This window comes from Canis aureus, chromosome 35 (genome assembly GCF_053574225.1).
Source record: "Canis aureus isolate CA01 chromosome 35, VMU_Caureus_v.1.0, whole genome shotgun sequence".
NCBI classification, from domain to species: domain Eukaryota; kingdom Metazoa; phylum Chordata; class Mammalia; order Carnivora; family Canidae; genus Canis; species Canis aureus.
The window spans coordinates 3,602,857-3,630,117 of NC_135645.1; the positions used below are offsets into that span (position 1 = coordinate 3,602,857).

Sequence of the window (27,261 nt, forward strand, 5' to 3'; positions counted from 1 at the left end):
GTGCTGGTGGAGGAAGAACCGAGCCTTCAACCGCGATTGCCCCACTGGCACACAGCACTACTCAAGCCCTTTGAGCATGCAGAGTGGGGGCCGTTTCAAAATGGTCACCTGAGCTCACACTCTTCATTCCCCTCCCTCCAAGATGCTTCCTGAAAAGACAAAAGAACTACAGAGAATTGGGGTAAATCTCTATCAGTACTGGAGAAGAGGAATCGTCTAGAAACTCAGACGAACCTGTGGGAAACCGTGTATTTGGGGCCAGGAGAGAGGGGACACTCACAGGGCACATGCAGGAAGGGGGATGTCCCTGGCCCCAGCTCAGCAGAAACCCAGAACTGCTGAGAACAGTGTCAGCTCTCTTGCTGGGCTTTCTCTTTATTTCTAGTGAAGGCCGACTTCCCGGTCCATGACAGGTGCGGTAATTAGGCAGGATCCTGAGCAAACCATCAAATGTAACCTTAGATGTGTTGACACTACGGTCTTTTTTAAGTAAATGAAAGAGCAGGTTGTCCACTTTTAATCCACGTGAGGCAATCCACCTGTGACTGGCAGCACAGGTCCACAGCTGCTGCCTCAGTGACAGAATGAGCCAGGGCGCCTCACCCTTGGGTGAAATGGAAGCCAGATGCTGGCTTCAGGGTTACAGCTCCCATAGTCTGCCCCCCATCCTCCCTCTGGATATGTGGACAATACTAGTAAGAAGGAAAGGAGAATAGCTAATATGTAAATATCATTTGGGCGTCACGTAAGACACAGAATAAAGGACACATGAAATATTGCATTGGTTTGAGTCTTTTGAGGTCTTAAAATTTTTGTGTCACAGCAATTACTCAAAAAGTTGATCTAGAGATGGGGGAAATGCTTGAATGTGAAAGTCCCAAACACACACAGAACTCTGACTGCCTGACCAACATCAGTGTCAATAAAAAACAAGAACAAAACAAATGTGAAAATGAATTTATTTCAGTAACAATGCAGTGATTACTCATCATTCAGTATTTCCTAAAGACTGTCAGAAATCCAGAAGTCGCTCCGACACAGAGCCCATGAAAGAATCCAATCCACTAAGTGCTGCTTACTGTTTCAGGCCAGTGCATCTCAGGAGACAATGTAGGTTCGAGGTCTTCACAAAAAGGTATCCAACACACTCAAATACCGAGTCTACTCAAATAAGCTTCCCAGGCAGCTTTTCGGTACAACTCAGCTGCTTCCAGACGATTAAATGATGTTATTATGCCCCGGCCTACAATGATGATATCAGAACCTCGTTTGCCAATAACTTCCTGTGGGCTATTGTACTGCTGGCCAAGATTATCCCCTGCAAAAACACAAAAGTCACTCTTCAACACAATAGAAAAAAAAAAAAATCAAGAAACCAAACAACTACTTTTCTGGAAAAGTATCTAACTAGCTCTAAATAAGTATGTGCCGTTGCTCTCCATGCTGCTCCTGGAGAGCAAGTGATTAAAAGCAGGTGAAGGGACTCCTTGGCTGCGCGAGAGACCCTCCTCGCCAATGTCGAATTTTAGAGCATTTATAGTTAACGGTATCAAAACCCAGTAAATCTCTTATGTTGCCAGAAAAGGTTATTACCAAAAAACCAAAAACCAATAAAAACTGGCCTCACCACCAAAGACAACTATAGTACACATCTCAGAATCACTGTGACACGGTTGGAAAATTCCTCACAAACCTCCAACCTGACCACAACCATAGCCCCATCAAGTACTCGGACTATATACAAACCCTAATCCTGAATTTTGACTTCCTATACTCTATCATATTTAATTAAATAACTTGTTTAATCGAAGTATAATTGACATATCCTATAATTCAGCTGCATGTCATAATGATTTGATATTTTTACACATTAGGAACTGATCTCTAAGAAAAGTCATTACTGTCACCTCACAAAGTTACTTCCATGTTGATTATGTTCCCTATACTGTATATTACATCCTCATGGCTTATTTTATAACTAGAAGTCTGTACCTCTTAATCCCCTTCACCTGTTCTGCCCATTCCCCAACTCCTTCCCCAACTGATAACCAACACTTTGTTTCCTGTACCTAGGAGTCTGTTTCTTTTTCTTCTTCTTTTTTTTTTTTTATAGATTCCAGTATAAGTGAAATTGTAAGGTATTGGTCTTTGACTTATTTTACTTGGCATAATACCCTCTGGGTTCATCCATGTTGTCACAAATGACAAGATTTCACCGTTTTTTTAATGGCTGAGTAACATTCCACTATGTGACATATTCCACATCTTTCTCCATTTATCTATTAATGGACACTCGGGCTGCTTCCATAGCTTGGCTATTGTAAATAATGCTGCAATGAACATATGGGTGCATATACATCTTCAAATTGGTAGGTTTTTTCTTCTAGTAAAATACCCAGAACTGGAATTGCTGATTGTAGGACAGTTCTTTTAATTTTTTGAGAAGCCAGGACTGTTTTCCACAGTGGCTGTATCAATTTGCATTCCTATGCAACACTAAGAGACCACGGTTCCCTCTTCACATCCTTGTGAACACCTGTTATTTCTTGTCTTTTTGACACTAACCACTCTGATTGGTGTGAGGTGATATCTCATTGTGGTTTTGCTTTGTATTTTCTTTGATGATTAGTGATGTTGAGTGTCTTTTCATGTACCTGTTGGTCTTCTGCATGTCTCCTTTGGAAATAGGTCTATTGAAGACCTCATTTTTTTTTTTAATCCAGGGCATTTTAAAAAAAAATAAAATGCATAAGTTCTTTATGTATTTTGGATATTAACCTTTTATCCTGATGTGATGTATTATTTGCAAATTCCTTCTCTCATTCAATGCGTGCCTTTTCCTTTATTTGATGGCTTCCTTTGCTGTGCAAAAGCCTTTCAGTTGGATGTAGCCCCAATATTTTAATTTATGTTGCCCTTGCCTATGGAGACCAATCCAAAAAAATATTGCTAAAAAGTAATATAAAAGAGCTTAACTGCTTATGTTTTCTTCTAGGAGTTTTGTAACTTCAGGTCTCACATTCAAATTTGAATATAGGGCAGCCCAGTGGCTCAGCGGTTTAGCGCCACCTTCAGTCCAGGTCGAGATCCTGGAAACCCAGGATTGAGTCCCATGTCGGGCTCCCTGCATGAAGCCTGCTTCTCCCTCTGCCTGTGTCTCTGCCTCTCTCTTTCTGTGTCTCTCATAAATAAGTAAAATCTTTAAAAAAAATTTATTTTGAATTTATTTTTGCATATGATGTAAGAAGTGTTCCAGTTTTCCCAACACCATTTGTTAAAGAAACGGTCTTTTCCCCATTGTACACTCTTGTCTCATATAAAAGTGTTTATCTTAGGTCTCTCTGTTCTATTCCATTGACCTATGTGTCTGTTTCCATGTCAAATCCATATTACTTCAATTACTATAGCTTTGTTGTTATAGTTTGAAATCAGGGAGTACAATACTTCCAGCTTTGTTCCTCTTCCTCAAGACTGTTTTGATTTTTTTTTTTTTTTAAGATTTTATTTATTCATGAGAGACACAGAGAGAAATAAGCAGACACAGGCAGAGGGCGAAGCAGGCTCCATGCAGGGAGCCTGACATAGGACTTGATCCCAGGCCCCCAGGATCACTCCCTGGGCTGAAGGCAGTGCTAAACCGCTGAGCCACCTGGGCTGCTCCTGTTTTGACTATTTGAGGTCTTCTGTGATTATATATAAATTTTAGGATTTTTTTGTTCTAGTTCTGTAAAAAAAAAAAAGTCATTGTTATTTTAATGGAGATTGCATTGAATCTATAGATTGCTTTGGGTAATACCGACGCTTTATAATTCTTTCAATCCATCAGCACAGAATACTTTTCTATATATTTGTATCTTTAATTTCTTTCATCAATGTCTTAATAGTTTTCAGAGTACAGGTCTTTCACTTCCTTGGTTAGATTTATTCCTTGGTGTTTTATTCCTTTGGATGCAATTGTAAATGGGTGTTCTCTCTGTGATAGCTTATCGTTAGTGCATAGTAACAGAACTAATTTCTGTATGTTTATTTTGTAACCTGCAAACTCTATTGAATTCATTTATTCTAATAGTTTTATTAATAGACTCTTAGGTTTCCTGTAGAGATATATCTCATTTTACTACACTTCACAGAATTTTTTTTTTTTCCTTCAAATTGAAGGTTTGTGGCAACCTTGCATTCAGGAAGTCTCCTGGTCTCATTTTTCCACTAGCTTCTGCTTACTTTTTATCTCTATCACATGTTGGTATTTTTCCTATTTCAAACTTTTACATTATTATTCTATTAGTTAATCTGTGATTAGTGATCTTTGTTACTAATTTTATTGTTTTGGGGCACAATAACCTGTGCCCATGTAAGATGGTGAACTTAATAAATAAATATGTGTGTTCTGATTTGTTCCATCACCAGCCAGCTCTCTCCTCTTGTCCTTTCCTACTCCCTGAGACACAGCAATACCGAAATTAGGCCAATTAAATAACTGTAAGTGTCCAAGTCAAAGGAAGAATCACGTCTCTCACTTTGAATAAAAAGCTAGAGATGATTAAGCTTAGTAAGAAAAAGGCATGCTGAAAAAGCCAAGACGGGCTGAAAATTAGTCCTCTTGCACCAAACAGCAAAGCTGTGAATGCAAAGAAAAAGTTCTTGAAGGAAATTAAAAGTGCTACTCTACTGAACTCTACTGTAAGTAATACCACCTTATTGCTGATGTGGAGAAAAATCTTAGTGGTCTGGATAGAAAAACCAACTATAACACTTTCTTAAGCCAAAGCCTAATCCAGAGCGAGGCCCTAACTCCCTTCAATTCTATGAAGGCTGAGGGACACCTGGGTGGCTCAGTGGTTGAGTGCCTGCCTTCAGCCCAGGGCATGATCCTGAGTCTAGGATCAAGTCCCATATTGGGCTTCCTGCGGGGAGCCTGCTTCTCTTTCTGCCTATGTCTCTGCCTCTCACTCTATCTCTCCCATGAATAAATAAATAGAATCTTTAAAAAAATAAATAAATAAGGTTTAAGGAAAGAAACTAGGGGTAGGGGCACCTGGGTGGTGCAGTCAGTTGAATGTCTGACTCTTGGTTTCAGCTCAGATGATCTCAGGGTCTTGAGATCAAGCCCTGTGTCAGGCTGAGCTCAGTGAGCAGTCTGCTAGACTTTCGCTCTCCCTCTGTCCCTCCCCATCCTCTGTTCTCTAAAATAAATAAATAAATCTTAAAAAAAAAAAAAAAAAAGTGTAAGGAGAAGCAGCCAGTGCTGATGTAGACGCTGCAGCTATCCAGAAGAAAGCTCAGATAATTCATAGAAGTGGCAACACTAAACAGAATTTCAAAGTAGATTAAACAACCTTCTACTGAAAGATGATGCCATCTAGGATTCTCATAGCTAGAGAGAAATCGATACCTGGCTTCAAAGGACAGGCTGACCCTCTTTTGGTTGAGTGTTGATGCTGCTTGTGACTTTAAGCTGAAGCCAATGCTTATATACCATTTCAAAAAATCCTAGGGTTCTAAAGAATTATGCTAACTCTACTCTGCCTATGCTCTATAAATGGAACAGCAAAACCTGGATGACAGCACATTTGTTTACAACATGGTTCACTGGCTATTTTAAGTCCACTGTGGACACCTAGTGCTCAGATTGATTCCTTTCCAAATGTTACTGCTTACTACAATATACCTGCTTACCCAAGAGCTCTGCTGGAGATGTAGGAGATTAAGGCTGTCATGCCTGCTAATACAACATCGATTCTGCAGCCCAAAGCAGTAATTTCAAATTTCAAGTTTTTTTTTTTTTTTAAAGATTTTATTTATTTATTCATGATAGACATAGGGGGAGAAAGAGGCAGAGACACAGGCAGAGGGAGAAGCAGGCTCCATGCAGGGAGCCTGATGTGGGACTTGATCCGGGGACTCCAGGATCACACCCTGGGCCAAAGGCAGGTGCTAAACCGCTGAGCCACCCAGGGATCCCCCTCAAGTCTTATTATTTAAGAAATACATCTCATGGGGGCACCTGGGTGGCTCAGTCAGTTAAGCATCTAACTCATGACTTCAGCTCAGGTCATGTTCATGGGTCTTGAGATCGAGCCTGCATCAGGCTTCATGCTCAGCGGGGAGTCTGCTTGAGGATTCTCTCCCTCCCCCAACTCTCTCTCTCTCAGGTACGCATGTGCACTCTCTCTAAAATAAAGAAAGAAATCTTAAAAAAAAAAATCTTGTAAAGCTATAGCTGCCACAGACTGATTCCTCTGATAGGTCTGGGTGGGAAGGGATAGGAAGAGGTCAAAATATCAGCATTAGCAGGAAGAGTTTGGAAGTTGCTTCCTGCCCTCATGGATAATTTGAGGGGTTCAAGATTTTAGTGGAAGAAGTAAGTGCAGATGTGGGGGAAACAGCAAGAGAACTAGAATTAGAAGTCAGGCCTGAAGATGTGACTAGATTGCTGCAATCTCATGATAAAACTTAAATGGATGAGGAGATGCTTCATATGAATGAGGACAGAAAGTGGTTTCTTAAGATGGTATCTACTGGTCAAGGTGCCATAAAGACTGTTGAAATGACAACAAAGGATTCAGAATATTACCTAAACTTAGTTGATAAAGCAGTGAAGGGTCATGAGTTCAAGCCCTGTGTTGGGCTCCACAGTGGATGTGGAGCCTACTTAAAAAAAAAAAAAAAAAAAAGCTGTCAAACAGCACTGCATACTATAGAGAAATTGTTCATGAAAGAAAGAGTCCCTCGTACAACACACTTCACTGTTGACTTATTTTTTAAAATTGCCAAAGCTGCCCCAATCTTCAGCAATCACCACCATGATCAGTCATCAGCCTTCAAAACTGAGGCAAAATCTTCCACCAGCAAAAGATTACAACTTGCTGAAACTCAGATGATGGTTAGCATTTCTTAGCAATAAAATATTTTTTAATGAAGATATGTACTTTGTTTTTGACATAAAGCTACTCAACACTCTACAGTATAAAATACTCTATAGTATAAAAACACAACTTTTATATACACTGTGAAACCAAAAGATTCACTTGACTTGCTTTATTGGAATATTTACTGCAGTGGTCTGGTACTGGAGCTGCAGTATCTCTGAGGTGTTCCTGTGTATAGTATCATGCCATCTGCAACCACTGAGTTTTACTTTGTCCTAATTTGGACGCTTTTTATTTTTCTTGCCTAAATGCAGTTGGTGGACTTCCAATGCTTAATGAGTTTTTTTAATTTAGGTATAATTGACATAGAACATTAGTTTCAGGTGTTATGACAATGATTTGGTATTTGTACACATTGCCAACTCACCACAGAAAGTAGCTGACAGCTATCACCTTGAGTAATTACAAATCTTTGTGTGTGATGAGAACTTTTAAGACTTTTACTCTCTTAGCAACTTTCCAATACGCGATACAGTATTATAGTCACCATGCTTTACATTACATCCCTGTAATTTATTTTATAACAAACTATGTACCTTTTGACACCTATAAACTTGTTTTGTTTTTAGATTCTACATACAAGTGAGATCATGTGGTAGTTGTCATTCTCTGGCTTATTTAACAGCATAATGGCCTCAAATGTTGCAAATAGGAAGATTTTATTATTTTTATGTCATAACATTCCATTGTGCGTGTATATATATTAGTATATAAAATACATACATATAATCGTATATACACACAGTATAAACACATATATGTATATATCTTTATTCATCCACTGATGGACACTGAGGTTGTTTCCAGACTGTAGCTATTAAAAATATTGCTGCAATGAATACAGAGGTGCTTGTATCATTTTGAGTTACTGTTTTTGTTTTCCTTGGTTTAACACCCAGAAGTGAAATTACTGGGTCATATAATTTTAATTTTTTGAGGAAGCTTTACACTGTATTCTGTATTAGCTGTGCCAATTTACATTCCTGGCAACAGTGTACAAGGGTTCCCTTTTCTCCACAGCCTTGCCAACACTTCTTTTTAATAATGGCCAATCTGACAGGTGTGAGGTGATATCTCACTGTGGTTTTGATTTGCATTTCCCTGATGATCAGTAATGTTTAGCAACTTTTCATGTGCCTGTTGGCCATCTGTATGTCTTCTTTGTAAAATGTCTTTTCAGATCTTCTGCCTATTGGTTAATTGGATTGTTATTTTCTTGGCTACTGAGGTATATATACATCTTTAATGTATATTTTTGGTATTAGCCCCTTATCAAATAGGATTAACAAATATTTCCTCCCATTTAGTAGGTTGCCTTTTAATTTTGTTGATGGTTTCCTTTGCTGTGCAGAATTTTTTAAATTTGATATAGCTCCTTTGTTTATTTTTTGCTTCTGTTGCTTTTAGTTTTGGTCAGATTCAAAAAAATCACTGCCAAAACTGGTGTCAAGGACCTTACCCACCTCTTTTCTTCTAGTTTTATGGCTTCAAGCCTTATTTCAAGTCTTTAATAACCTACTTTGTATTAAATTCTGTGTAGGGTGTAAGTGACACAGTTTGCTTCTTTTGCCTGTTTTTCCAACACTGTTTTATTGAAGAGACTGTCCTTTCCCCATTATATATTCTTAGGTCCTTTGTCATAAATTAGTTGACCATATATGGATGGGTTTATTTCTGGGCTTGCTACTGTGTTCCACTGATCTATGTCTTCTATTTTTTTATTTTTATTTTTTTAGATTTTATGTATTTATTCATGAGAGACATAGAGAGAGGGACAGACATAGGCAGAGGGAGAAGCAGGCTCCCCAGGGAGAGCCTGATGTGGGACTCGATCCCAGGACCCCAGGACCATGACCTAGGCCAAAGGCAGACGCTCAACCCCTGAGCTGCCCAGGTGCCCCTCTGTATGTTTTTATTTCACTACTGTTTTGATTACTATAGCTTTGTAATTATAGTTTGAAATCACAGAGTGTAATGCCTCTAATTTTGTTGTTCTTTCTGAAGATTGGTTTGGCTATTTGGGGTCTTTTTTGAATCTATACAAATGTTAGAATAGTTCTGTTTCAGTGAAAAATCCCACTGGAATTTTTATGGGGAATACACTATTTTTAGTAGTATGGACATTTTAACATTAGGTCTTTCAATCCATGAACATGAGTATCTTCCGATTTATTCGTGTCATCTTCAATTCTTTCATCAAGGTCTTCCTCTGGTTAAATTTATTCCTACATATTCTTTTTAATGCCACCGTAAAATGTGATTATCTTAATTTCTCTTTCTGACAGTATGATTTTTTTTTTTTTTTTAGATATATTTATTCATGAGAAACACAGAGAAAGGCAGAGACATAGGCAGAGGGAGAAGCAGGCTTCCTGTAAGGAGCCCAATATGGGACTAGATCCCGGACCCCGGGATCATGCCCTGAGTCAAAGGCAGACACTCAACTGCTAAGCACCCAGGTGTCCCTCAAATGTATAGAAACACAACAGATTTTGTATCCTGCAACTTGACTGAATTTTTTGGTGGAGTCTTTCAGGGTTTGCTATATAATATATACTCTCCAAACAGTGACAGTTTTATATCTTCATTTCCAATTTGGATGGCTTTTGTTTCTTTTTCTTGACTAAAGTCTGGGGCTAGGACTCCTAGTACCATGAAATGAAAGTGATGAGAGTGGGCAACCTCGTCTTGTTCCTGATCCTAGAAGAAAAGCTTTTATCTTTTTATTGCTGAGTACGATGTTAGCTGTGGGCTTTTCATACATGGCCTTTATTATGTTGAGGTATGTTCTCTCTACACTCACTTTAAGTCTTTATCATAAATGGATACTGAATTTTGTCAAATGCTCTTTCTGCATGTGTTGACATGATTATATGATTTTTAAATTTTGTTAATGTGGTATATCACATTGATTTGTAGAACTTGAACCATCCCTATACCCCTGGAATTAATCCCAATCATGGTGCATGATCCTCTTTTTAAAAAAGATTTTAATTTATTTTAGAGACAGAGAAAGACAGCCACACACACATAGGGTAGAAGGAAGCAGACTTCCTGCTGAGTGTGGAGCCCAACATGGGGCTTGATCCCATGAACCATGACATCACGACCTGCTGAAACCAAGAGCTGGATGTCCAACTAACTGAGCTACCCAGGCACCCTGGTGCATGATCCTTTTAATTCACTGAATTCAGTTTGCTATTTTGTCGAGTATTTTTGCATCTGAATATACTGGCTTATAATCTGTTTTTTTTTTTTTTTTTAAATTTATTTATTACGATAGAGAGAGAGAGAGAGAGAGCAGAGGGAGAAGAAGCAGGCTCCATGCCGGGAGCCCAATGTGGGACTCAATCCAGGGTCTCCAGGATCGCGCCTTGGGCCAAAGGCAGGCGCCAAACTGCTGAGCCACCCAGGGATCCCTCCTGTCTGGTTTTGGTATCAGATTTATTTTGGGGCCTAACACACTATCTACCCTGAAGAATTTCCCATGTGCACTTGAGAAGTATATTCTATTACTTTTGGATGGAATGTTCCATATATATATTAAGTCCATCTGGTCTAATGTGTTGTTTAAGGCTGATGTTCCTTTACTGGTTTTCTGTTTGGATAATCTATCTATTGATGTAAGTGAGGTATTAAAATCCCGTACTATTCTTGTATTACTATCTCTCCCTTTAGGACAGTGATGTTTTCTTTATATATTTAGGTGTGCGTATGTTAGGTGCAAAAAGATTTACAAATGTTACATCCTCTTGTTGGCCTGACTCCCTTATATTATGTAATAATGTCCTTGTCTCTTATTGCAGGCTTTGTTTGAAAGTCTATTTGGTCTGATAAAAGTCTCTTTCTTCTGGTGTCCACCCGCACGGAATATCTTTCCTATCTCTTCACTTGTAGTCTATGTATGAAGTGAGTTCTTATACTTTGCTTACATCTGAAGTGAGTCTCTTGTAGGCAGCAATATGGATAGGTCTGGTTTTTCAAATCCATTCAGCTCCTCTGTCTTTTGATTGGAGAATTTAGTCCACTTAATTAGTTAGGTATATACTTATCACCATTTTGTTAAATTGTTTCCTGGGTGTTTTATGGTTGCTCTGTTCTCTTGCTCTCTTCCTTTGTGGTTTGATGACTTTAATTGATATATCTGGATTTCTTTATCTTGTGCATCTACTAAAGGATTTTGTTTTGTTGGTACCATAAGGCTTAAGTATAACAACTTACATCTATTTTAAGTTGATGACAAATGTTTAACAACATTCTAAAGCTCTACATTTTTCTCCCTCTCCATCTTTTACATTTTCTTTTCTTTTTTAAAAATATTTATTTATTTACGATACAGAGAGAGAGAGAGAGAGAGAGAAGCAGGCTCCATGCTGGGAGCCTGACGTGGGACTCAATCCCAGGTCTCCAGGATCACACCCTGGGCTGAAGGCGGCACTAAACCGCTAAGCCACCAGGGCTGCCCTCTTTTACCATTTTCAATATCACATTTTATACCTGTCTTACAACATATCCTTTAATTTTTGTAGTTACAATTATTTTTATTACTTTTGTCTTTTAACTTAGAAAGACCTAATCTGCTACCTTTACTATATATTTACCCTTCCAGTGAGATTTGTTCTTCTATGTTTTATTCTAATTAGCATCTTTGTTTCAGCTTAAAGAAGTCCCTTTAATAATTGTAAGGCTGGTTTAGTGATGATGAACTCCTTCCTCAGCTTTTACTGTTCTATAAAACTCTACACCTTTCAATTCCAAACTTAGTTGAGTAGAGTTCTTTGTTGGAAGGTTTTTCTTTGAGTACTCTGAATATATTTCACCACTCTCTTCTGGCCTGTTTCTGCTAAAAAAAAAAAACTCGGTAAGTCTTACTGGGGTTCCCTTGTATACATACAAGGGGGTCTTTTGCTTTTGCTGCTTTTAAGAGTCTCTCCTTGCTTTAACTTTTGACACTTTATTTTTTTCTCCAAGTTTTAAAATTCCAGCTAGTAAACATACAGGACAATTGACATTTTGTGTCTTGCTGTGGATTCTTTAGATCTTTTTTGGAACTTTCGGGGCTGCCTGGGTCTGGATATCGGTTTCCTTCCCCGGGTTAGGGAAGTTTCCAGCCATTACTTCTTACACTAATATTTCTGTCCCTTTCTCTCTTCATTTTGGGACCTCTGTAATGTGAATGTCAGTCCACTTAATGCTGTCCATAAGCTATCTTCACTTTTTTCATCTTGCTGCTCTGATTGGGTGAGTTCCCCTACCTTGTCATCAAGTTCACTGATCCTTCTGCTTCATATAGTCTGTGTTTTTAAAAAAGATTTTATTTATTTATTCATACACACATACATACATTCATGAGAGACAGGGAAAAGCAGGCTCCCTGTGGTGAACCTGATGTGGGACTCCATCCCAGGATCCTGGGATCACTGCCCTGAGCCAAAGGCAGATGCTCGCCCACTGAGCCCCACCCAGGTGCCCCTAGTTTGTGTATTTTTTAATTATTATATTCTTCAACTCTGGGACTTCAATTTAGTATTTTCTTATATTTTCTTTTCTGTTGAAACTCTCACCGTGTTCATCCATTTTTCTCCTGAGTTTGGTGAGCATCTTTAGGACTATTACTTTGAACTCCTTATCAGGTATTTCATTACTTTTTCTGAGGTTGTATGTGTCTTATTCTTACATTGGGAATATAAAGCCTTTTGTTTCTTCGTTTTGCCTGTTGCCTATTGGTTTTTATACATTAGATGAAATAACCACCTCTCCCAGTCTTGAAAAAATGGCCTTGCAGAGTAGATAAAATTTATCGTTCAAACCTGCCTTAGTTCTCAGATGTCTTTGTGATTGTTCAAGCAATCTATTATATTTTTTAATGGCTCCCAGCAGTTGGAAGTATGCCAAGACTTGTCAGTGTCCCAATCAGCAACTAGATTCAGGCTGACTGGAAGCCAGACCCTCAGGCAAGAGCTTTTAAAATCAAATATATATAGTTCTGTGAGATCACAAGCATAAGCCCTATTGGCCACCAGAACCAGGTTATTTGGAGGTATCTCCCCAGTGGCAGTAGCAAAAATCAGGGCCCCAGATGAGCATCAAGACTATTTTTTGGGAGATACTGGCAAGCTGTGATGAGGGAGAGTGTAAAGATGGTGTCTACTAGCTTTGTTCCTGAAAACAGCTCTGTAGGTCCCAGGTATGTGCCAAACCTAAAGCCTGACCTCAGTCTCAAGCTCCCAAACAAGCAAATATGCCTCTTTCATAGAAAGACTGGTAGAGGTTGCCTGCCAAGAACTGTTGCTTTGACTGTTAATAGTTCCATGGGACCCAAGACCATAAGCTCCTCTGGCCTCCAAAGCTAAGTGAATAGGGGATGTCCCCTGGGCAGCTGCAAAACTCGGGACACCAGCTATAAATAAAAACTCCTTTTTGGATAATACTGGTACTATGGATTGTGGCAGGGGTAGAGCATGAAGATTAAATGTGTGTGTGAAATTAGGTGCCTGCTCCCCATGCCAGCACTTTATTACTACTTCTGAGCTGGGACTTAGAGTGAGTCCAAGTACATGAGCCCTTTAAGAGACTATGGCTAGAAGCCCTGTTGGTTTTCCAAAGTTGGGAGTACTTGATATGCAGTTCAATCCCTTCACTCTTTGATTCCCCCCACCCACCCTTTTCTAAAAAAAGATTTTATCTATTTGAGAGTCATGGAGATACTGAGAAAGCACAGGAGGAGGACTCTGGGATCATGACCTGAGCCACTCAGGCGCCCCTTGACTTGTGAGATTGCGTCCCAGCCTTTCCTCCCCACTCTGATGTGGTTTTCTTCCAATCTCCCAAATGTACAGTCCTTGCTCAGCCAGACTTTAGGTTTTTGTTTTTTTTCCCCAGAGAAAATGTCCCGTAAATAGCTGCCATTTCTGTGTCTGCGGGAGGAGGTAAGTTCAGGATTTTCTACATTACCATTTTGTACCAGAGCCCCACATTTTCCTTTTAAAATTCTGTTGCTCTTTGGCTTATTTTTCAAATTTAAGATACTTTAAATACTCCTACAAGGCTAGATCCTATCTAGGCAAAATAATTATGGGGCTTATGATGAACATTAACAGTTGTTAAGCACAGTATTAAGACATCCTGTGAACTGCATTACATACCTCATTATCTAATTTAAGTCTCTTGACAATCCTTTGAAGTCAACACCGTGATTATCCCCATTTATACTTTAAAACGACACCAATTTAAAGTAACTGTCTTGTCCAAAGATACTGACTCAAAACATTCAGTGCAAGTTAAAATGTCAAAGGTTGTCAAGCCCTAAGGCAATTGTTACAAAGCCTGAGATGGGTTAAGTCATTCTGCTGCAGCCTATTCTGAAGCATATAAAATCTGTAAATGGTATAGGAAACTGCCACTATTCCTTAACTTTTTTGAAAGATTTTATTTATTGCTGTGACTGGGTGGCTCAGTTGGTTAAGCATCCAACTCTTGATTTCAGCTAAGGTCATGATTGCAGGGTTGTGGGACTGTGCTCAGCACAAACGTTCACTTGCTCTCTCAAATATATATATATTTTAATTTTTAGAGAAAGCATGTAAGTAGGGGGTAAGAGAGGAAATCCAAGCAGACTTGCACGGGGCTTGATCTCACTACCTCGAGATCATGATAAAACTGAGTGAGTTCCTTTCTGCTTAGTCGGCAGAAAACATCACAGAAAATAAAAGTACAGTTAAACCCCAAAAAGGTGGAATCTTCCTCAAGTATGGTTATATTATTTATATACATAATTAACCTTGAGAGAGCTGACAGGAATCTGCTAGTTTAGAATTCTTGTACAGCATATTGTTCATTCCTCCAACATTTCTATTAATATTTATGGACCATTTATGAAACACAGGGGAAAAGGTAACTCTGGAAATGCAATACAACATCAGAAATATAAACCATTCTCCAATTCAATGTGCATTTGTGAGTATATACAAAAGAAAGGATACAAAAACACACCAATTATGTGATTATCTCTGGAGAGGAAAGCTAGACTGGGGAATGAATGGTGCATTGGAGAGAGGACTAGTATAAAATCTACTTTTAACATTCTTCAAGTAACTTCTATTCCACTCAGCTAGCAATTTTTCTTGCACAATTCAGGAAATCAAAGCCACCGAGTCCCACAGAACATTTAAAAATACATATTTTTATAACCAGTTTACTCCCTTTACTATAGATTATATTTGTCCTGTTTTTTAGCCACTATTACTACTTGTCTCAGATTGGTGAAAATGGTTCTTCAAAGTCTTTTAACAACTAACCATTGGATTTTATATAGTCTAGAGCATTCTTCCTTGATCACAGAATGCCTCTTATGGCAGCATATTCAGAATATTAGGAAAGATTAATCAGTTTTTAGGCATATTTCAACAAAATATCTAGGTTGGCATCATAGATTATTACAGTCCTAGATGAACAAGCTTTCTCTTTAGCAACTTTGTAATAAGACAAAATTTTACTGCCTGTAAAGAAGCATTTTGGAAAAACTACGACCAATAAACATATTTACCTCCTGCTTCTAACTGAACTCCTGGAGTCAAATGAAGAAATTCTGGCTTCATGCTTACTCGGGAGCCGGAAATAAAACCAACCACAAATTCAGAATGCTCCTCTGCCATTCTAACCTAAAAGGAATGTAACAGGACAGATTACAAGTAGTTAATTACAGTGAATAATAGTTCTATAAGTAAAATATCAACTCAGGTAACTAATAACAAACTTTCACTATTTTACAAATGTCTTTCATATCTAAAACAGATAATCTTAGGGCAACCCAGGTGGCTCTCAGCGGTTTAGTGCCACCTTCAGCCCAGAGTGTGATCCTGGAGACCCGGGATCGAGTCCCACGTTAGGCTCCCTGCGTGGAGCCTGCCTCTCCCTCTCTGTGTGTCTCTATGAATAAATAAATAAAACAGGTAATCTTAGATATGAATCTAGATACATCACCCATTATCACCCTTCTCCCAATTAATCATACCTTAAAAACATGAAAGAATCCTATACTGTGTGCATCTAAAATTGAGATGCTGAATAATAATGCTTGGGAACCCACCTGCTTCTGAAGAGGGTATGTGGAGGGTACTCTAAAATACATTAATAATGGTATGAAACTAAACTGAAGACTTACTGCCTACACCTCCGCAGGGTACTACTCCATACTCGAACACCTACCATATAAAAATAGCTATGTTGTTAAGACCTAGAGAAATCTCACATTTTACTATATTTCTTTCTTTAACACTTGCCAATAACTTATCTCCACTATTTCCATTCCTTCTCTTCACATTTATAGAAGTTTCCCTAGAAGGCTGTCTTTCATGAACCTCCTACTGTTCTATTTGTGCTACCAAGTATTACCACCTACCAACAAGCAATATCTTGTCCTTGAGCCAGACTCCCAGAATGCGAAGTATTAGCACTGACTCATGGACTGTCTATGAGATCTGGGAAATCACATTTATAGTCAATTTAGGGGTGAGGTTAAAACCTAGCCCCATGGCCATGTGATTTCATAGCTCCACAGAGAATATTTGAATATAAAAATTTTTTTCATGTAAAAATTAACATTAAAATTCCTATTACTTTTAAAAGTAAATCTGTAAAGGAACTTTTTAACTAATTATCCAGCTCATTTTATTCTGGTGTGCAGGTGTTAACATATATGCATTATAGGAACTTTTAATAATGGGGGGGGGGGGTTACTGGAGAAAACACTGTCAGAACTCTAGTTTTCTCACACAATACCAATCAAAAGCAAAGACTTAAAAAACATTAGGCTGTTGTGATGAGAATGTGCATCTCTGCAGACTTGGGAGATTCTGAGGAACTGCATGTCTGAAGAAGCCCTTCAATTTCAACTCATGGCAAAATGAAACAAAAAACCAACTATCTAAAGACCAGGCTGACCAAACACCTGTCTCTCAATGTTTGTGGCTCTTAAATGCCCACTACAAAATATAAAATGTTATTATCAGGAAACTCTAGCCACCTAGCATTACTGTCACCCTAACAGCTGTTTTTTGGGGAGGAAAAGTTCCATTAATCTCAAATTTAAGATGTTTGCTTTCCCTGTAACTTATAGCACAAGAGTCCTGGCCTTCTATCACCCCATCCCTGTCACTTACCGCTGCTTTAGTATAGTTGCCTGTAGCCAAGGAGCCAGCAGAGCTCATCTCTGCAATGAGTAGGCACCCCCGGTGCAAAGGCAGGCCTACTTCTCTCAAGCCTTGCACAACCCCCGAGCCTGGCACCACGTGAGCATTGACCAGATCTGCCCAAGATGCTATTTTGAAGACTCCACCTAAAAAGTTGAAAAGAAGATAATGGTTTTTGTTTGCATATTGCCTTTTTTCCCCACCCCAACTACACTCTCAAGTAATCTCATAATAACATGCTAATGAGACAGTGAAGCCCCTGGAGAACTGCAGTGATTACCTGGTGACCTATGGGTTCATCTGCGAGACTGTTCACCTGGTGACTAGTTGCAAGAGCACGATGAGCAGAAAGTCTTATAATTTCTGCACTTAGTTATCAGCAACACTGATAAGACTGGTTTTCCTTGTAGGCTGAAAGCTTCTAATGGCCAATAAACCATGCAAGTAGAAATGGGACTGCAGTGGGAGATGGGCATTTAAGGCTGAAGACGCCAGCATTCTAAAATGCCTCTGAGGATGACCAGCGTTCATTCTGCAGGAATCTCTCAGCAACTTTGCCGTCTCTCAAAGCTTCTACTTGTTCCTTAGGTCTCTTACTGTCAACAGGCAACTATATTCACTTTAAAAGTGGACAGCAGGGGATCCCCTGGGTGGCTCAGCGGTTTAGCTCCTGCCTTTGGCCCAGGGCGCGATCCTGGAGTCCCCGGATCAAGTCTCACATCGGGCTCCTGCATGGAGCCTGCTTCTCCCTCTGCCTGTGTGTCTGCCTCTCTCTATGTCTACCATGAATGAATGAATGAATGAATGAATTAATCTAAAAAAAAAAAAAAAAAAAGTGGACAGCAATACCCTTAATCGACTTCTGAAACAACTATATGCAAACCTGTAGAGTTTGTGTAACTCTTATATTAGTAGATAAAGCAAGCAATGTGATGATGGTGGAACACCTTAAGCACAGGTAGAAAAGTCACAGACAAATCTATCCTAAAGAATTAAATCTATCCTAAAGAATTAAGCACAAGCACGTACTACTTTAAGAATAACTGTTATCTACGAGATGCCTATAAAGTGTTAACCCTTCAATAGATATTTTATCCTGTTATTTAAGCAAAAAAAGCTGTCCTATACATTATGGCAGAAACTTCCATAGAACAGGTAGAAAATTAAAATTTTTTAAACCAACATATGCTCTATTTTGAGTTCCTATTTAACAACAAAAAAAAGTACACCAACAGATTTTTTTTTTGCCAAAAATAAATGTTACAACTTTATACTTCTATTTCATTATTTCCTCTATCTCCAATTTTCATTTCTCAAATATTCAGAACTGTGTTCTGCCAAAGCCAACATCTGTCATTCTTGTCTGCCTAGAACCTGCATCCCCTTCTGGCATCAGCACACCCATTTTCTTTGGGGAAATTACCTTTAACCACAGCTTATTTCAAAAAATTTATAGTTAACCAGAAGTGGGGCATATATTACCAAGCTAATAAAGGTATTATTCTATAACCCAGGCCTCAGTGACTAGTTTTGGGTAGGCATGAGGAATGTGCCTACCTGAGAAGGAAGTTGAGAGAAGAAAGCAGAGCTGAGATGGCAAGAAGTCCCAAAAGACTTGTACTTGAGCTCCTAGATCCAACCATCCCTGACAGACTGTTCTATGGCTGGACTTTCAGTGATGTTTCCTTTTGTTCTTCAGGCAGTTTAGGCTAAATTTGTTTTTGCAGGTTCCTAAATACTTACCTTCATACTGTTTTTTTACTGTGTTTCCTATATCTGCAAATTTCCGGTCTTCAAATATTAAGAACTCATGGCGTCTTGCCAGAGCTGTTAGCTCCTTCATCACATCCAGAGTAAAATCATTCAAAATATCTACGTGAGTCTTGAGTATGCAGATGCTGGGTCCTAAAGCATCTGCTAGCTGTAACAGCTCTCTGGACTCTGAAATATCAGCAGACAGACAAAGATTGGTCTCTTTCTTCTGCATAAGCTTGAAAAGCTTCGATGCAACTGGGTGGATCCTGGGCAGCTCTGCACGTGCACCAAAGCTGAGTTCTCTGGGAGCTTTGTTTACAGAAAGGAGTGAATCATTATGATTAGCTGCCACAAAAACATTCTCCTGAATAAATCTCTTCACTCTCTCGACCATCTCAGCATCAATTTTTTTCTGATGCTCAAGAATCTCCAGCATTTTGGACAATGTACACACTGAGTGAAGATGGATCCCATGTGCCTGCAACTTGTCTTTGCCTCCTTGCTCTCTGTCCAGCAGCACTATGGCATCAGTGACCTTCAAGCCCTCCTTCTGAAGAACCTCAACAGTTTCTAAAACACTAGATCCACTGGTGACAACATCTTCAATGATCAAACAGGTTTCTCCTGGATTAATAGCTCCTTCTACAAGCCGCTTTGTACCTAGAAAAGAAAAAATACTAATTTCAATTTAAAATTATGTATTTCAGCCAACTCAAGATATATCTTGCATTATAAATTTGGCATTGATGAAGAGGTGGATGACCTAAATCTTATTTTCTGATAGTCTGAGCTACTTCATCCCTGATAAATCTTCAACGAGCCATGATTACCAGTGTTCAGTGTTCCTGTATCTGAAAATTCTCAGTTACATATATAGAATATTTACAGCAAAACTAGCAAATTCCCTTACAGTGTAATAAACACACTTAAAGTGTTCATGATCAAAATTTCAAATATGGGGTTTCTTAAAGCAAGATAATGTAGACCAAGGAAAGTTATGAAACAGTAACCCAATATAATGAACCATTCCTTTTTCCATCAACAAACAAGTTCATTATTCAAGATTAGTCAAACAGCAGGCCTTTTGAGGAAATAAAGAGAAAAAATATTCAGCAACCATTTAGATCCATCACTACAACTTTATGAATTATATAAGCAATGTGAGTGAATGTACTTCCTCACTCCAACTCCCATCATATACCTGCAGATAATCTACACAGACTATAGACTCATTTTCTAGTTTCCACAATCAAATCTGTCTTAAATTAGTGAGCAATTTGTCCACTGTTTGAGCTTTATCACAGGTACCATCTTTGCCTTTCCCCCATTTCTTTCATCCCCTTAAACTGGCAAATTGAATTGAACCAGCTTAGACTAGAATGTAAGACTATGACACATACATACATACTTAATTTCTGATCTTATTCTAAGAAATATTTTTAAAAACATAAATAAAAACAATAGCTTCTGCATGGGCAGGGATTCATACAGATAAACACTGTGCCATCGAGCAGCAAAAATACTGTTTTAAATGGAGAATTTCAAAGTATAACACACACCCTAAATGCTTCGCCACTTAACTCATGGTCAGTCTTGTTTCAGCTACATCCCCACTTTTTTCCTCCCCTGACAATTTTTAGAAGCAAACCTTTGATGTCATGATTTTCATCACAAAAATTTTTAGAATGCATCTTGTAAAAGATAAGGACTCTATTATAAAATCTAACAAAAATACTACCACATTAACATAAAGCACACACAAAAAAACATTAATTCCCCAATGTTGTCAAATTTAAAGTCAGTTCCAATATTTTCAGATTGATTAAAAATTTTTTTTTGGTAATCTCTATCCTCAATATGGTGCTTTAACACTCAACCCCAAGGATCAAGAGTCCCATGCTCCTTTGACTGAGCCAGCCAGGTGCCCCTGGATTGATTTTTTTTTTTAAGATTTTATTTGGGAAAAAAAAAAAAAAGATTTTATTTGGGGATCCTTGGGTGGTTCAGGGGAATCCCTGGGTGGCTCAGCTGTTTGGTGCCTGCCTTTGGCCCAGGGCGTGATCCTGGGGTCCCGGGATGGAGTCCCACATCAGGTTCCCCACGTGGAGCCTGCTTCTCCCTCTGCCTGCGTCTCTGCCTCTCTCTCTCTCTCATATGAGTGAATATAATCTTTAAAAAAAAGATTTTATTTATTTATTCATGAGAGACAGAGAAAGAGAGAGAGGCAGAGACGCAGGCAAAGGGAGAAGCAGGCTCCATGCAGGGAAGCCCGATGTGGTACTTGATCCCGGGACCCCAGGATCATGCCCTGGGCCAAAGGCAGAAGCTCAATCACTGAGCCACCCAGGCATCCCTGATCTGTTTTTTTAAAGCAAGCTCAACAGGGCACCTGGCTGGCTCAGTTGGTTGAGAGTCTGATTTTGGCACAGGTCATGATCTCAGAGTCTTAGGATGGAGCCCCACATTTGGTTCCCTGCTCAGCGAGGAGGCTGCTTCTCCCTCTGCCCCTACTTCCCCCCCTGCTTGTGCTCACTCTCTGTCAACTAAATACAATTTAAAAATAATAAATAAAATATAAATAAAGCAAGTTCACATGTATAAAACATACCTTATAACCTACTGCCAAGGACCCATGAAAATAAACCTTCCTTTAGAGAATTTTATGTGGCATTTCTCTTTATGCAATTTAGATTATAAACATACTAGGAAAAGTAGGTGTTCTTACAATATTCTGACGAGAGAAGGATTAGTTAAAAATGTTGGGTTTCATAGATATGGTGCAAAAGAAGCACTTTTCAACATTGTTTAGTCAATACAAAACATTTTACCCCTAGACTCTAAAGGAAAGGAAGGCGATTTACATAATAGTTAACTAATCCTAAAGGACCTATGAAGAATATTCAAGGCAACTTTGGCAAACATCAGTGCCTAGAAGAAGAAAAAAACTATAACATTATCAGGTTACATATCAACTTAAAGCATATAATATTTTTATTTTACCATAATCCTTTGTTTCTTTCCTTCTAATAAGCATTGGAATTTGGTTGGTTGAACAGATAACTGTAGCCAATGGTAAAGCGGTATAAGGTACTCCACACACAGTGTCAAAATTGATTCCTGCATTTTGGGCAGTTTGGAATAAAATATCTGCAACCTGTAAGAAAATGAACACAAACTAAATATTATTATCTTAAATGGTATATAAATCATGTTAACATAATATTAAAGACAGTAATAAACTAATAGAAGGTAGCCTCAAACTTGATCAGAAAAGTATGTATGCCTTTTTGTTAAATGACCTCTCTATAAATTCCAGTTACAAATATAAAAACACAAGAATGAACCCACTTGTCTAAATGACTCAGAGTCTGGGACACCTGGGTGGCTCAGCAGTTGAGCAGCTGCTTTTGACTCAGGGTGTGATCCTGGAGTTCTGGGATCAAGTCCCACACTGGGCTCCTGCATGGAGCCTGCTTCTCCCTCTGCCTATGTCTCTGCCTCTCTCATGAATAAATAAATAAAATCTTAAAAAAAAAAAAAGGGGAGGGGGTGCAGCCCGGGTGGCTCAGTGCTTTAGCGCTGCCTTCAGCCCAGGGTGTGATCCTGGAGACCCAGGATCAAGTCACACGTCAGGCTCCATGCATGGAGCCTGCTTCTCCTTCTGCCTCTCTCTTTTTCTGTCTCTCACGAATAAATAAATAAGATCTTAAAAAAAATAAAAATAAAAAAATAAATGACTCAGGGTCTGCTCTGAGAGCAACACAGAACGTGTTGGGGAAGGCTATGATGATGACACCAAAGACTAAGAATGGCTCCCAGTCCTCTCAGTTTCCCTTAGTAATCCATTATGATTTGACTATTTAAACCTTTCCATACACCTGGTAGCTACATTTTCTGCCTGAAAGAAGTCTTACTGAGAAGTTTCATAAGAGAAACTAAGAGAACAATACTACTTAAATTGCATCAAAAAGAATAAAATACCTAGGAATAAATTTAACCAAAGTAAAGACCTGTACACTGAGAACTTTAGGATGCTAGTGAAAGTGAAGGCAGAAATAAATGCAATGGTATTCCCTGCATATGAATTATAAATGTCTATATTACCCAAAGCAGATACAATGCAATCCCAATTACAATGGCATTTTTTTTTTTTTTTACAGAAATAGAACAAAGAATCCTAAAATTTGTATGGAGCCCCAAAAGACCCCAAATGGCCAAAGCAGTCTTAAGAAAGATACAGCTGAAGGCATCATACTCCCTGATTTCAGACTATACTACAAAGCTAGAGTAATCAGAAGAGTGTTCTATTGGCATAAAAACAGATACATAGATCAACAGAACAGAATAGAGCCCAGAAATAAACCTACGCTTTTGTGGTCTATTAATTTATGGCAAAGGAGCCAAGAACATACATTCTTAGGAATGGGAAAAGGACAATTTCTTCAATAAATGGTGCTGGGAAAATTGGACCACTATCTTACACCATATACAAAAATTAACACAAAACAGATTAGACTTGAATGTAAGATCTGAAACCAAAAAATTCCCACAAGAAAACATAGGTGGGACGCTCCTTGACATAGGTCTTGGCAATGATTTTTTGGATTTGACAGCAAAACTAAAGGCAACAAAAGCAAAAATAAATAAGTGGGACTACTTCCAACTAAAAGGCTCTGTATGGTAAAAGAAACCAACAAAATGGAAAGCAACAACAACAGGGTGCCTGATTGGCTCAGTTGGTTAAGTGTCTGCCTTCAGCTCAGGTCACGACCCCAGTCGTGTATCTGTCTCCTTCTCCGTCTCCCTCCCTTCGGTTGGGTGCTCAGTCACTCTCAAATAAACAAATCTTAGAAAGGAAGAAAGAAACCCACCCAAAATATTTGCAGATCATATATCTGATATGGGGTTAATATATAAAGGACTCATATACCTTAGTAACAATCAACCCAATTAAAACATAAGCGGAGACCCAGACAGACATTTTTCCAGAGAAGACAAATCACCAACACATACATGAAAAGGTGCTCAACATTACTAATTATCAGGGAAATGCAAATCAATACCACAATGAGATACCATTTCACCCTTGTCAGAATGGCTACCATCCAAAAGAGAAGAATAAGAAGTATCAGCAAGGATGTGGAGAAAAGGGACCCTTGTGTCCTGATGGCAGGACACTATGCAGCCACTATGAAAAACAGTATGGACGGTCTCAAAATATTAAAAATAGAACTACCTTATGACCCGGCAATTTCATTTCTGGGTATTTAACTAAAAAAACCAAACCAAAACACACTGATTTTAAAAGATATGTGCACCCCTATATTTACAACAGCATTTCCTACAACAGCCAAGATATGGTAGCAACCTGGGTGTCCTGTGTGGTACAATGGAGTATTACTCAGCCATAAAAAAAATGAGATCTTGTCATTTGTGACATGGGCAGACCCTGAGGGTATTATACTAAGTGAAATAAGAGAAAGACAAATACTATATGATTTCACTTATATATGGAATCTAAAAAAAACAAAAGAACAAACCAGAACTAGACTCATTCTCTAATGGCCTAGCCGTTGCCAGAAGGGAGGAGGCGGAGAAATGAGCAAAATGAGTGAAGGAGGGTGGGAGGTACAGGTTTCCAGTTACGGAAATGAATAAATTATGAGAATTAAAGGTACAGAATAGAGAATAGTGACAGATGGTAGCTACACTTGTGGTGAGCACAGCAGGAAGTAATTCATCCAATCATTATGTTGTACACCTGAAACTAAAGTAACACTGTGTGCCCGCTATACTTCAGTTTAAAAACCATCCAACAAAAGTAAAAAGAAAAAAAGAAACAGATTCATAGAGAGCTGGCAGTTAGAGCAGAGTTGGGTGGGGGGGAGATAGGAGACACAGCTGAAGGTGACTGAGGGTTTAAAATAAATGTCACTGGGAAGAAAAGTACAGCATAGGGAATATAGTCAATAATAATGTAGTCACTTTGTATGGTGACAGATGGTAACTACACTTATTGGGGTGAGCATTTCAAAATGCATATAATTTCAAATCACTATGTTGTACACGTAAAACTAATATGTAGTTTTACTATATATTATATATAGTACACTATATATGTATAGTATACATCAATTAAACATTTTTAAAAGGAAAAAAAAAAAGAAAAAAAAAACATTTTTAAAAGGAAAAAACCCTAAGGACTCCACCAAAAAACTATTAGAATAAGTGAATTCAGTAAAGTTGGAGGATACAAAATCAATATACAAGTATCTATACCTGTGTTTCTCTACACAAAGTAGCAGAAAGAAATCAAGAAAATAATCTTATTTACAATAGCATCAAAAGGAATTAAATACCTAGGAATAAATTTAAGACCATTAAGACTCTGATGAAAGACACTGAAGATGACCCAAGTAAATGAAAAGATACATGATGCTCATGGATTAGTAATATTAATTCTTGCTAAAATGTCCATACTATTCAAAGGGAACTACAGATTCAATACAATCCCTATCAAAATCTTAATAGCATTTTTCACAGAACTAGAACAAATAATCCTAAAATTTATGTGGAACCACAAAAGACCCAAAATAGCCAGAGAAATCCTGAGAAAAGGGATCCCTGGGTGGCTCAGCAGTTTAGCACCTGCCTTCGGCCCAGGGTGTAATCCTGGGGTCCTGGGATGAGTCCCATATCAGGCTGTCTCCATGGAGCCTGCTTCTCCCTCTGCCTGTGTCTCTGCCTCTCTCTCTGTATCCCTCATGAATAAATAAAATCTTAAAAAAAAAAAAAAAAAGACAAAGCTAGAAGTATCACAATCCCAGACATTAAACTACAAAGCTGAAGTAACCAAAACAGTATATAGTACTGGCACAAAAAACAGACAAACTGATCAATGGAACTGAGCACCTGGAAATAAACCCACTCACTTATGATCAATTAATCTACAACAAAGGAGGCAAGAATATACAATGGGGGGAAAACAGTCTCTTCACTATATGGTGTTGGGAAAACTGGACAGCTATAGGCAAAAGAACTAAACCAGACCGCTTTCTTACGCCATGAACTCAAATGAATTAAAGGCCTCAATGTAAGAACTGAAACTATAAAACTCCTAAAAGAAAATATCGGCAGTAAACCCTTAAAATCTCCTCAGACACAGGCAACAACAACAACAACAACAAAAAACAACTGGAATACATCAAAATAAAAAGCTTTCGCACAGGGAATAAAACCATCAACAAAACAGAAAGGTTGGGACGCCTGGTGGCTCAGCGGTTAAGCACATCTGCCTTCAGCTCAGGGTGTGATCCTGGAGTTCTGGGATCGAGTCCTGGGATCGATTCCCACATCAGGCTCCCTACATGAAGCCTGCTTCTCCCCTCTGCCTATCTCTTTCTGTGTCTCTCATGAATTTAAAACAAAAAACAAAAAACAAAAAACACACCAACCAAAAAACAGAAAGGCAACCTACTGCTTTTCTCTCTCCCATCAGTATGGGAGAAGACATCTGCAAATGACATATCCCGTAAAGGGTTAAGTCCAAAATATACAAAAAACTCATACAACACAGTATCAACAGAACAATCTAAAAAAATGGGTAAAGCGGGACCCCTGGGTGGCTCAGCAGTTGAGTGCCTGCCTTTGGCTCAGGGCATGATCCTGGGATCTTGGATCGAGTCTCGCATCAGGCTCCTAGCAGGGAGCCTGCTTCTCCCTCTGCCTGTGTCTCTGCCTCTCTATCTCTCATGAATAAATAAAATCTTAAAAATAAATAAATAAAAAAAAATTCATTATGCTCAGTATTCACATGTGGCTAGTGGCAACTCTACGGGATGGCACACTCAGAACCTTCAATTCAGGGTGGTCAGCAGTCCTGGCTGGTAGCTCATTGGATAGACCCCACCTCAGGCCCTGCCTCTTAGAGCTACTGGATCAGATCAACACCGCTCAACAATATTCCCAGGTGATTCATATATACTCAGAGATTGAGAAACACTGTGCTAGGAAGCTCTAATTTGTACAACAGGTTTCGTTATTTTGACCAAAAAAGTGCCTCCATCAAATAGGTCTATCCTCCGGCCTTCATTTTCGCTCCTGGCTACAAAGTGCAAAATAAAATCCCCCTTTCTAAGCAATAGCACTTCCAAACATCTTAGCAGGAGCAAGAGCTACTGAATTCTTTCCCCACCCGCATTTTCCTCTGCCCCCCACAGTTGTTTTCTCAGAGTTAAATACACAGACCTCCTTGGACTGTTTCTGTGCTCTGGACAGTGCCCCAAACTGGGCTTCCTGGCTCTTGAAAACCATGTGTCAAAGCCTGAGGTCAACGAGCACGCTGCTCTCTGGGTCCTGATAAAAGACAGGAAACTCGACTTTTCGTT

The 27,261-nt window shown here is 38.8% G+C and overlaps 1 protein-coding gene and 1 long non-coding RNA gene across 2 annotated transcripts in view; one reads left to right on the plus strand and one right to left on the minus strand.

Moving 5' to 3' along the window:
• Positions 1 to 19,219, plus strand: part of LOC144305502 (uncharacterized) — a 30,500-nt gene extending 11,281 nt beyond the window's left edge. Inside the window, exons 3-4 of the long non-coding RNA XR_013372514.1 lie at positions 13,812 to 13,858; positions 17,530 to 19,219. This is a non-coding gene — a long non-coding RNA (uncharacterized LOC144305502). The remainder of the gene's footprint in view (positions 1 to 13,811; positions 13,859 to 17,529) is intronic.
• The window catches only part of UMPS (uridine monophosphate synthetase), a 28,109-nt gene continuing 1,793 nt past the window's right edge, over positions 946 to 27,261 (minus strand). The window contains exons 2-6 of the mRNA XM_077884380.1: positions 21,875 to 22,028; positions 18,863 to 19,534; positions 17,090 to 17,265; positions 15,475 to 15,589; positions 946 to 1,318 (exon numbers count right to left, since the gene is read on the minus strand). Of these exons, the coding sequence (XP_077740506.1) occupies positions 1,149 to 1,318; positions 15,475 to 15,589; positions 17,090 to 17,265; positions 18,863 to 19,534; positions 21,875 to 22,028 (1,287 nt within the window). The 3' untranslated portion in view covers positions 946 to 1,148. The remainder of the gene's footprint in view (positions 1,319 to 15,474; positions 15,590 to 17,089; positions 17,266 to 18,862; positions 19,535 to 21,874; positions 22,029 to 27,261) is intronic.